The 13,053-nt window shown below is 37.4% G+C and overlaps 1 protein-coding gene across 6 annotated transcripts in view; it reads left to right on the top strand.

The window, feature by feature from the left end:
* Window positions 1–13,053, top strand: part of LOC125234380 (CREB-regulated transcription coactivator 3) — a 54,019-nt gene that overhangs the window by 12,324 nt on the left and 28,642 nt on the right. For all 6 annotated transcript variants that reach the window (XM_048140584.1, XM_048140587.1, XM_048140585.1 and 3 more), the window contains exons 3-4: window positions 7,831–7,982; window positions 10,721–10,820. In XM_048140584.1, the coding sequence (XP_047996541.1) occupies window positions 7,831–7,982; window positions 10,721–10,820 (252 nt within the window). The remainder of the gene's footprint in view (window positions 1–7,830; window positions 7,983–10,720; window positions 10,821–13,053) is intronic.

Here is a 13,053-nt window from a genome sequence, read left to right as displayed (position 1 = left end):
AATACCGGGATCCCGGTATTTTTAAAAACTAACAAATTATGCCAAATTAACGTAAATTACTCATCAAAAACGTAAAATTTCTGCATCATGATGGTTCGATTTGACACATTCTCTGTTTGGTGTTTTTGCAAGATTTGTATGAAAATGATAGTTTTTTCGATGATTACCCAGATAAAGAATTAAAGTTACGCGTCAAAAGCATTCATTGAGGAGGGTCTGCCGCGAACAGTTTTTGACACATTTGTCGCACTTGTGACTTCGCACGTAAGTGTGACAGAAAAGCAACACGTCAAACGTAGTTGTAATAGGCCATAGATCCTCTGTAAACAAATCGCCTTGATGCATCTATATTGGTTAATGCAAACGAACTAACGTATACCGTAGCTACTCTATTTTCACTGTTGTACGTGTGCGTTAGTGTGTTGAACTCTAGCTGAAAACTTTGCCGTAACATTCCCGATAGTAACGAAATAGGGAACTCACTACTCAACTATCAAAATGAGGAAAATTACTTTTCTTATACGTAAATGAAGTGTTCTTATTCCGCGAAGTAATCTTTTTGATTTTGATTATCATGGATTTCCGCAAAGTAATGTGTGATTCCATAGATTATTTCTTAATGTGATTTTTAATAATCTATGTCGGACAATTTAGCTTTTTTTTATAAATGGGCTTACTCTTAGCCACAGACTAGCCAAAGCAGAGTCAAAGACGTGGCCTACGATGGAGTGAGCTCGCCCAGAAGATGCCTGTTCACTCTTGATTTGAAGGAAGGGTTATATGAGCTCGGAAATATAGCCGCCGGCAAGGAATTCCACTCCTTGGCAGTGCGCATAAGAAAAGAAGAAGCAAAGCGCTTCGTGCGGATTCTTGGCTAATTATTAAATGATTTGGTGGATTTATTTTATTAGTGCTTTAGCGCCTCTAGCGCCACGAAAAACAAAAATACCACTAAATTGTACCTGTTCTAATTTCAAAAGTCAATGATGAAACTATAGAGTGTGTGTAATCGAGAAATGCTCTTAATGCTTGTTATTTAATAAAGTGATACTGATATTATAGTTAAATCTACAGTACAATTATACCATTAACACCGACTATAAAATGTAACACTGCATGAATGAGACACAGCTTCCTAGTATCATAGCCATATTAAAGAAGAGGCGACTGAGGTGGCTCGGGCATGTGTATCGAATGGAGCGGACTCGTTTGCCGCGTCAAATCCTGCTGGAAGAGGTTGCAGATGCAAAGAGACCGGTCGGACGGCCAATGCTGCGCTTTAAAGATTGCGTGAAGCGTGACATAGTCACATTTGATATTCCATGCAACCAGTGGCAACGACTGGCCGAGAACCGACCCACGTGGCGCCGTGTTATCCATGACGGTCAATCCAAGCACGCCAATGCCTGGTTTTTCTCCTTGAATGATAAACGCATGAGGCGTCACGAGCAGGCCTCTAACCCCCGCCCATCTGGGGGAGCATATACCTGCCGTGTGTGCGGACGAGGGATCCTCTCTTGAATTGGGCTATACGGCCACGAATGTAAGTGTCGCAAGGATGCTGCTTGAATCGTCTGTTATAGATGCAAAGGCCTGTTATTATTAAAATGTAAAAGGTTCTATTCCGCACGAGCTTAAAGAGAACGATTTGGCAAAAAACATGGTTTGCTATGGCCGCGTCTTCTTGCAAAATGTCCGATCTGGAGGCGATATCTAACTTACAGAATCACCTGAGTACAGATCTGGCGCTCTTTCCCGCTTGATTTTATACTGCGTCCTCAGTCCCACTCACAACAAAAATAAAGAGCACAGGGCGTAGCCGTTTGAACTATGTAGGTATACTTAAAAACAATAAAAGTTGAGCCGACTTGGCCACATAAGTTTGAAAAACCGTTTTGGGTCAAAATCGAAACTTTTTAAGTTGGAAATGTAATCGATTTGACCCATTTGTAAGAATTGTAAGTCGGATTAGCAAGATTCTGCTGTAGTATAACACGCATGAAAATTAACAAACGAGATTTTGAATAAAATTTGTTATTTTAAGCAAATTACTTGGTTTTTATATTTTCCTGATTTCAATACCGGGATCCCGGGATCCCGGTATTGAAATCGCCAATACCGGAATGAATACCGGTATTGGAGAATGTCCGGTATTTGGAAGCCCTAGTGGGTAGTGATCCTGCCTATGAAGTCGATAACCCTAGGTGGGATATTTATTTCTGTGATAAATACATATTTGTTATTTAGACCAAAAAATAGGAATTACGAATAGTTACATAATATAACCATAATTTTCAGATGGTAATTTAATTTTGTACTGTTTTTCTATCACTAATGAAGTGCCGACTAATCGGCCCTTTTTGCCGACTAGTCGCCGACTAATCGCCGACTACAAATGTGGCCGGATAGTCGGCTTTCCCGACTAGTCGGCGACTAGTCGGTACATCCCTAGTTTTTATTCATTGTAACAATAAATGTGACATAGGTACCTACTCAAACAAAAAATGCCACATCGTCATTTGCCCTAACGACGTGACAGGTCGCTTCTATAAAAATACGAGAAAATTTCGTCCTTAAGGTAAGCTACGAATTTGGTACCTTTAGCTTAAGAATGTCACACATGTACTCAGAAGTTTCATAGTTCGAATATTTGCGGTATAATTTTGAAGGTACAAATTATACGCCCACGGGTTTTCAATTAATTTCAGGGTAATTAGTTAATACAGCGTAAAGGTGAAAGGACAAACCTATAGTTTTCGTTCATTAAAAGTTGGAAATAATTGGGTTTTCTCCGTACTACCACTATTAAGAGTCATTGACCGTAGTCGATGGAATCAGGCGTTACTTTGCGGAAATCCTTGCTAACAACCGGGTCCGCACGCCTCTCCAGGCAGTGCCTCGCAAATGTCCGTGTTCAGGCGCGCACCTTTGCCTCGCCCGAGCAAATTTGCTCGGCAAGATGGCGGCCCACGGTCAGCTGTTCAAAATAATTAGAGGCAAACGTGCGCGCATGTCGCAGACGTTTTCAGTAGGCAGTGCCTCGCAAGGCGTGCGGCCAGTGTGGACCCGGCTATTTGCATATTTATTTTATGAGCAATTCCCGAATAGTTTGTACATTTGGATCACGTCTTTGATTTTGATAAAAACCAGATTTCTATACATTTTCGGTAACAAAAAAGGAAAGTTTCATACAAACTACTTAGGACATTTTGGGAAACCTAGTGGATCTTGCTCAGCATCATGGACTCTGTCAGCCTACCAATTTTTATCAAAATCAAAGACGTGATCCAAATGTACAAACTTCGGGAATTGCTGTAATGTTCCCAACATTAATTGCTTGTAAAAATACGTTAGTACCTATAACAGGTTAGCGCTGATTGACTAAGAGCGGTTTCGCTCTATGCACTACGTCGTCCGATCCGAATCCGTAAAAAAAGATCCGTCATAGCTGTACAACTATTTGTATGGTACTTTACGCACTACATCCAAAGAATGACGGGAAGAAATTGGATTCAGATTGGACGTAGTGCGAAACCGCTGCAAAGTATTTTTTAAAAATTTCATTGACCGTGGTGGATCAAATTTGCGATGCCTTGTGGCCACTATCGGTTTTTCGTAGCACGTACGTTGATAATTGCATTTTGAAGGCATGCTATTGTCGTTAGCTTCAAGGTTACGACCAATATAATTAGATATACGGTTTGAAACATTTCCTCGACTATTATCGTCGCGCGTCGTTAAATATACCTCGTTATTTAATTCATACATTCATTGGATATAATATTTTTTTCAAGACGCGTGTAGGTAAGGAATCTCATATTTGTCACCAAAACGAAATACCCAGCGGCTTGCATAAATTTTGTCACATGATTATTGACATTTTGACATGACATTTTGTCACTGACATAGAAAAATACCCCAATGTCGAATGATGATGCATTAATTAATCGTTTAACCTCTTATCTATGGATAATGATCCTGTCTGACCGAATTTTAGGCTACTTTTTTGCTCAATATTTTTTGACCACCAATAATGTACTTAAAAGGTTTCAATCTATATCTACAATTAAGTAAAAACAGATTTTTACTCGCCTATCATATGTCTTATAGAGGTATTATAACTAACGTTAGTCCAATCAAATGTTTATACAATAACACCTGAACAAGCGTAGGTACAAGGAACTGGCATTTCAGCTCATTAAGAAAGGTCACTTATCGAATGCTCCATTTAAACAACACACGTATCTTATCAAGGACTTTGAAGGGCCAAAAGTCAGTGTCAAGGTTTACAAGGTTAATTTGTCATTTTACTCGCGAATTCTTTCGATAATTACTGTAAGTATCGGTATAGGCTAGTTTCCTTTACTTAAAATAAAATATTTTATGCAGTGCACGAAATAAAGCACGACTTAAGTAGCAGGGTTCGAGGATATATATCCGATATATATCGGATATATATCCAGCGGGGTTCAACGATATATATCAATGACATTTCGTTTGTATAAATAATTAATGTAAAATGCTAATTTTATTGTAACTTATAAATCACTGCATGACTTTTAGAATTAATAATTGCCTAAGTTTAAATGTTTATTTCTATCATTTTGTCTTGTGTTATGTTATAGTGCATCTAGACCTACTTTAAATTTGCATGCTACTCCAAGCAGGATATGGTTGAACTATATTTTATTGTACATCTTTGTAAACCCATATTTCAGCAAATAAAGAAATACGAAATGGATATAAATATCCGATAAATATCATTTTTTTATAAATATTGCAATACAAAAATGGTTTTAAAAATGTAACATTGTTAAAAATATAGGTTTTTTTTGTTTGTTACTGTTTTTCTACTAAATGTTATAAGTTTTTAGTACAATTTTCCTTATCTAAAGTTGTATTCAGAAATAATGCAACAAAATAATAATATGCCTTTCGTACTAAATGGATATATATATCAAAGTTGATATATATCCGATATATATCATAATTATCCGATATTTTGATATTTATTATAAATATCGGATATTTTCGAACCCTGATAAGTAGAAAAAATAATATGGACAGTAGTTATTTTTATACATAATTTCTATTTAATAAGTCAAAGAGAAAGATAAAGTAAATTAATTGACCATGACGTCACTCCTCAGTATTTCATAGTAATTCCATATTAGCAAATTGTTTTGACAGTTCATAAAAAGAAGTTGATTTGACTAGTAGGAAACTAGCCTATTGTTAAATAACTGCCAATGTTAGTCTTAAGCGGACTTTTTTTTCTTAACTGAAAGTTTTATGTGATTCGTAGAAAATTAACTGTCATAGGTACTATCGGTCGTGCCGTTTTAACTTTTGTGTCTAGCCCAAGTCACAATCAATCACGGTCCGGGGCGATCGAAACGCAATTGGCTCTGTCGCGCCAATACGGAAGAGCGATAGAGAGAGAGAACACTATGATACGATACGCCAAGGAGCGCCAAAGATTGTACTTCTGGCTAGATGCGCTGTTCATATTTTTGTACTATCGAAAGAAATTTATTTATTTATTAACCGACTTCAAAAAAGGAGGAGGTTCTCAATTCGACTGAATGTTTTTTTTTTTTGTATGTATGTTACTCGATATCTCCGAGAATCGTGGACCGATTTTCAAAATTTTTTTTTTTGATCGAACGGGTATAACCCCGATATGGTCCCATTGGCACCAAGTCAGGGTTTGATGATGGGATCTTGGAGAAATCGAGGGAACTCTTCAAATGTTATAGGCACATGTAATGTTTTTAGTATATTTTTCAAAGGTACACCAGTATTTACGCCTGATGGTAGTAATTTTATGTGGCTGAGCTGATGATGGAAGGTCAACTCCTCAATGGTTAGGAGTTAAAGGATAATTCTTTCACTACTGTACATATATTCGGATTGATACATATAATAGCCTGTGTATGGTTGGGTTGGGCAAACAGGCAATAGCAAGGCGACGAACAGGTCTGGTACCGACTACAAAAATAATTGATTTGTTTATAATTTGGATGTTTAGATTATTGCAATACGATAAGAAATCTGAATTCAAAGGTTTATTATTTTTTGCTTTTTAGTTTCTCCGTGTTTTGTGACGCGCTTATTTTTGAAGGCGGTTATATTTTTTGTTAATTTAGGTTTCTCCATGAAGTTATTAGAAAAGGGCCTCTAGATTGCTATTCATATTTTTCCAAATTTTATTTTATTTCTGAGCATTGTCACAACGAAGCTTTATATTTATTTCGACATATCCCACATAAAGTAAACCTCTAATTACTTTTAAAACACCATACCCCGTGTAATTAAAACTATAGAAAGAATTTGTCATAAATAACCAAGTAGGTCAAACCAACAATCAAGTTTAAAACGTTTCGGTTTGTAGTAAGTCGTGTAACGGCTAATGTTTGTAGTTTATTTATACTAGCTGCATCTACCTGTAACGCCCGAAAGAATAAATCTTAAAACGTGAACGCTGCAAGCCTAATTCATTTGACGTGAAATATAGTCTTAGTCCCTATGCCATTGTGTTAAGGCGTAAGATGTCTACGGAGCCGATTTCACGATGGGACGTCTTTATTGATTGACAAAACCTGACCAGGAAAACAAAAACATATTTTATCCGAGATCTGAAACCTATCCTCGTAAGGCCCAATGTACATTACAATGTACATAGTTGTTGCAATCTAATTTGAATCTTTCATGAACCAAATAAAGTAGAATTTCAATAGCTACATTGATTTTTGAAACAACGAAATTCTGACCAATTTATTTATAGAATAAGGTTCAAATTCAAAACGGGAAAACTTAACTATGGTGGGCCTTAGGAGGCTATTGTGGCTAATAATTTTATTGTATTAGTGCTCATTTGTCCTACTTTTGATCCTTTAATTATGATGCAAACCTATGATCTACATGGTGTCATTGCAAGCGAATGCACGGAAGTGGTGAGCGGTGATGATGCTCATGCGTTTGTTGACCTGTTTGGCAATGAAAGGGTTTTATTTAGTGTCACTCGGACCGACCGCGCGATCCGCACAGCCAATTTGTATGAAGTTAATGTTGTCCGCTTTAGTCTAAAACGCTCCCTGAAGTTAATACACATTAGTCCAGTGCGGATCGCTCCGCGTGAAAATATTTTTTTGAGAAATGCTATCCGATAGAGAATAATATAAGGAACAATAAATGTGGAATACATTTTTTCGAAATAAGGCATATGCATGCATAATAAGGCAGTCTGTTTTTTTTGTATGGGACCCAAAAATAGGTATCTTGTTTCTCAGAAACTATTAGAGGTCCCGTCTTCTACCTTTCAAGACTTTATTTTTCTACTTTTATAGAGTAGGAAACGATAAGCAAATTTTTTATACAGGTGCCGGTTTTTTTTTAGTCCAGTAAAAATTACACACATTTTCGATTATGTCTTTTTTGGGATTCCAAAATATTTTGCGTGCCGTGAGGCGTTTGAAGATTTGTCGTAACACGCCATATGCCATGTAATGTAAAAGCTATGTTAATTTTTAAAAATTGTCACACTAATAACCTGCCTGTGTGGTGACGGGTTAAGAATTTCACCACCCCCTTTCTTCCCGTGGGTGTCGTAGAAGGCGACTATGGGATATGGGTTAAATTGTGGCGTAGGCGAGAGGCTGGCAACCTGTCACTGCAATGTCACAGTTTCGTTTTCTTTCAACCCCTTTTTTGCCAAGAGTGGCACTGAAGCTTTAGTAGTTTCATGTGTTCTGCCTACCCCTTTATGGGATACAGGCGTGATTGTATGTATGTATGTATGTCACACTAATAAATCGTAATCTGTTCCAGTCCACCGCCAGACAGCAACTGGCGTCGCACCAACTCCGACTCGGCGCTGCACCAGTCGTGCGGCGACGCGCCGGCCGCGTCGCAGCCGCTGTCCCCCCACCACCCGCTCCACTCCCACGCACACCCGCACACGCAACAGAACCACCGGAGAGGTACGTGATGTCTTATACACCCTGTTTTTATTGAATTCCGTTAACTTTAACCCTTAAAGGCATAGTGATGTATATATGCATCATGCATTTTTGACTCTATTGACAGCATGTCAAAATTCAAATTTGAATAAATCTTTGTCAAGGTCATGCATTTAAGGGTTAAAGGATGATTCCAAATACTATCAATTTCTCTAAGAAACTAGCCTCTTAACTCTTACGGTTATCGAATTATTAAAAAAAAAATTAATTACTGAACACGCGTGTGGCATCCCTTACCACTACCTAATGTTATTTGGTTTGACATGTGCCGTCAAACACTTGACAATGACTTTAATGTTATGATTAACATCCCCTCAAACTAATTAACCCATTTATTATGTATGGAAAAGAAAAAAACATTTTTTTTTCGAATTTAATAAAAAGCGATATACAGAGTGGTTCGATGAAAAACCTAACTGCTTGTCGAATTTAACGGAAAACAAAAAAACACGGTGTATATGACGACCGGTCTGGCGTCTGGCCTAGTGCGTAGTGACCCTGCCTGCTACGCCGCGGTCCCAGGTTCAAATCCCGGTAAGGGCATTTATTTGTGTGATGAGCACAAATATTTGTTCCTGAGTCATGGATGTTTTCTATATATATATACACGGTGTTTCCGGTATCACTCAAAACCTCAGACACCCCAACTGATTTTTATTTTTTTAAACTCATCTAGAGTATTCATCTTTTAATCTGATCGTTACTTTTTTTTAAATTGAATTTTTAATTTTCTGTACAGCTCTACTTGACTTTTAGCTCTACACTCAATAAAATAATTGCTAACTACCATCATAAACCATAAGACTATTTATTTGTGTACGTTACTGCAACGATATAAGGTTTACCAATAGACAGCTAAGATGTCACTGTAAAACACTTTAAAGCTTTGTCACAGTAAACTTCAAATTGGACAGGTAATCGCAGTAAGCAAATAAACTCAATATTCAAAATGACAAGGTTGTAATTAGGTACGAGTTCAATTTGTTATGACTTATTAAGATTAAACTGACAAACAACGTCAAACTAGTAGCGGAAAAAATAATCGTCCAAGTACCCGGCCAGTATTAATACCCCTAAATACAGAAAAAAGGTAAACAACCTCTAGCAATGCGATATACACAATGTTGTATTACGAGTAGGGTGGTCCTTATTTTGTCGATGTTATATTTTTATACGGGGCACCCGCTTAATGTAAAATCTAACCCTAAAAAACCAATGTATTTTTTTTTTCAGAATTTTTAAATACATTTTAGGGGTCGCTACCTCACTTTGTAAATTTGGATCCTCCATACAAAATGCAATTTTTTTTATCTATTTTTTTAGATTTTTCGTTGTGGGGCGAAAAGTCATGGTGTATTAAAACCATTGTAATTTGTTTTCAGAATTTTTAAATACATTTTAGGGGTCGCTACCGCACTTTGAAAATGTGGACCCTCTATACAAAATGCTATTTTTTATTTTTTTTTCCGATTTTTCGTTGTGGGGCAAAGAGTCAGGGTGTATTAAAGTGCAACTTAACATAAAATAACGCCGCTGATTTTTTTAAAATTATTTATTCATATTTTAGGGGTTCTAAGACTTCTAAAGTAAGTTCTTCCAAATTTTGAAAAGTGCGGTAGCGACCCCTAATTAATGTATTTAAAAATTCTGAAAACAAATTACATTGGTTTTAATACACCCTGACTCTTTGCCACACAACGGAAATTCGAAAAAAAAAAAAAAAAAAAAACATTTTGTATGGAGGGTCCAAATTTTCAAAGTGCGGTAGCGACCTCTAAAATGTATTTAAAAATTCTGAAAAAAAAAATACATTGGTTTTTTAGGGTTAGATTTTACATTAAGCGGGTGCCCCGTATAAAAATATAACATCGACAAAATAAGGACCACCCTAATTACGAGTACAATAGAATGGGCACGTAAAAAATAACTAATAATACTAATTTAATTAAAAATATTACCCCTATCAAGATATAGCTCAATCGATTCTACTCTCGATTCTGAACAAACTGTTTTCAGGTTTTTAGTGTTAAGTGAAACACGGTGTATAAGTATTTGTATATTATATATATCATTATTGTTGGTGTTTCATATTTTTATGTAAGAAATATTTAGGTCCAACTTGCTTGTTCAATACATCGTTACTAACACATAATATCTTCGTAAATAATCGCCGCGGTAGTCCAAAAAATAACCTCTTATAACGTCGCATTAAGGTACAGCGGGGGCAAATTTCGACTGGGGGGCTAATGTAACTGGTCAATTTTTTCTATGTTTTACAGTGTTTGCATTATTAAATAGAGTGTCCACCGGTTTTATATGGTAGGCGTATTCAGTGGATACATGTAGAACTCAACATCATAGTGAAATAATGGAAAAAATGGATTAGTTACAATGGCCCCCCAGTCACACCTCGGACACTGGCGATCAAATATATGAAAGAGGCGCGTTCCTAGCACACAGTCTAAGCTCGTGTAGGTGAACGCGTACTATGCTTGTATGAGTGAAATATGACAGGTTGACTGTTCGCGTTTTTGACAGGCGGTAACTGTGAGGTAACCGAGAGGGGGTGGGCGGCACTTTCAGCGGGGGGCTCGTGGCCATACTGTACGATAGTACTCTTTATTATACTGTGCCCCAGTCGAGATTTGCCCCGCTGTACCTTATTCTTACACATTGTAATACTAATGTATGTATTTCAGCCAACGACATCCACCTGGACGTGTTGGGCGCGCTGGGTATGAACCCCGCCAACCGGCCCCGGTCGTCTTGTGAAATACCCAGAATACCAAATAATACAAAGTAAGTTTACCTATTATTTTATATTAAACCCATGGTGGTTATTAAAAGCCTAGAGAGCCTGGGCACAGATTATTAATAAGTTACTAACGTAACAGATCCTTCATTTGCCCGCAAAACGACAAATAATTAACACATACATACATACAATCACGCCTGTATCACATAAAGGGGTAGGCAGAACACATGAAACTACTAAAGCTTCAGTGCCACTCTTGCCAAATCAGGGGTTGAAAGAAAACGAAACTGTGACATTGCAGTGACAGGTTGCCAGCCTCTCGCCTACGCCACAATTTAACCCATATCCCATAGTCGCCTTCTACGACACCCACGGGAGGAAAGGGGGTGGTGAAATTCTTAACCCGTCACCACACAGGCAATATATATAATGATTAAGATCTGGAGGCAGCATTTTAAATTTCATTTCATTTCATTTTCACATATGCCATAGTATACACTATTCCGCGCAACACTATATTATTGGTTGCACCTTGTTTGAAAATTATAATCGTACATTTAATATCCATTTGATCAAATATATTCATAAATCGAAATATAAATAAATATTGGGGAACACCTTACACAGAATCAACTTAGCCCCAAACTAAGCAAAGCTTGTACTATGGGTGCTAAGCGACGATATACATACTTAAATACATAGAAAACATCCATGACTCAGGAACAAATATCTGTGATCATCACACAAATGCCCTTACCGGGATTCGAACCTGGGACCGCGGCTCAGCAGGCAGGGTCACTACCGACTGAGCCAGACCGGTAATATATGTATGTAACCAGATTAGTACCCCTAGGTCTACAATACTCAGTTGCATTAGAGGTTCTAAACTTGAATAAACTTATCTTTTACGCTATCAGTAAACATGCAATAATTATTGCGGAACGTTAATGACAAGTAGTAATTGGATATTTAAAATAACGCTTTATTCTCACACTGACAGGCCGATTCTAACACTGATTTCATGAGGACAAAGCATGTCATTCGAATATAGTGCACTAGCTTTTACCCGCGGCTTCGCCCGCGTAATAAAAGTATTCATTAAGATTTTCATTTGGATCCTTAGGTTTCTCTGGTATATTTATCTGCGATTATTTCGATTGCACATAATACTTTTGCTTGAAATGATTGTAGAAATATTACACATCGACCACAGCGTAGGTAATTCTATATACGCTGGGGAAACCTTTATAAACATCCCACATAGCCCGTATTTCGACACTATATGATCGGTGGGTAAAAAGTACTTTTTTCTATTATCCCTTACAATTTTTTACATTTTGCTTATACTTATCGCAAACGTAATCTTCAAGCAAGCAAACAACGATCGTCTTAGAGCACTTTGATTGTAAGAGACCGCCGACCGGTTATCCGTATCCCTCTAACGATACCCATATTATCCGTATCCGTATCCGTTTCCGTATCCGTATCCGTATCCCTATCTCTATCCCTATCGCTATCGCTATCGCTAACGCTATGGCTATCGCTATCCCTATCGCTATCCCTATCCCTTATCAAGATAACACTAAGTTCTCGCGCTTTGTACACATATTTAAAGTCACATACAGGTCGAAAGCGATTAATTAACATTATTTTTACCTTTTTCCCAACGTTTCGGCCAGGTTGCACTGGCCGTGGTCGCGGAAGACTGGCGTCCCAGCAAAATGTCACCGGAGATGTAAACAACACAAAACTACCCGATATTAATTTATATAAATGTTCGGGGTAGACAAATAAATATAATCTACCCGCATGTAATTATTTACGACATCACATTAGAAACCTCAAAAATAACAGTACTTCTCCACTATTTAATGGATTTTATTATACATATAAACCTTCCTCTTGAATAACTCTATCTATTTAAAAAAAAAACCGCATCAAAATCCGTTGCGTAGTTTCAAAGATTTAAGCATACAAAGGGACATAGGGACAGAGAAAGCGACTTTGTTTTATACTATGTAGTGATATCGCTATCCCTATCGCTATCCCTATCCCTTATCAAGATAACACTAAGTTCTCGCGCTTTGTACACATATTTAAAGTCACATACAGGTCGAATGCGATTAATTAACATTATTTTTACCTTTTTTCCCAACGTTTCGGCCAGGTCGCACTGGCCGTGGTCGCGGAAGACTGACGTCCCAGCAAAATGTCACCGGAGATGTAAACAACACAAAACTACCCGATATTAATTTATATAAATGTTCGGGGTAGACA

This window comes from Leguminivora glycinivorella, chromosome 16 (assembly GCF_023078275.1).
Source record: "Leguminivora glycinivorella isolate SPB_JAAS2020 chromosome 16, LegGlyc_1.1, whole genome shotgun sequence".
Taxonomy (NCBI): domain Eukaryota; kingdom Metazoa; phylum Arthropoda; class Insecta; order Lepidoptera; family Tortricidae; genus Leguminivora; species Leguminivora glycinivorella.
This window is presented reverse-complemented; position numbering and strand designations above follow the sequence as displayed.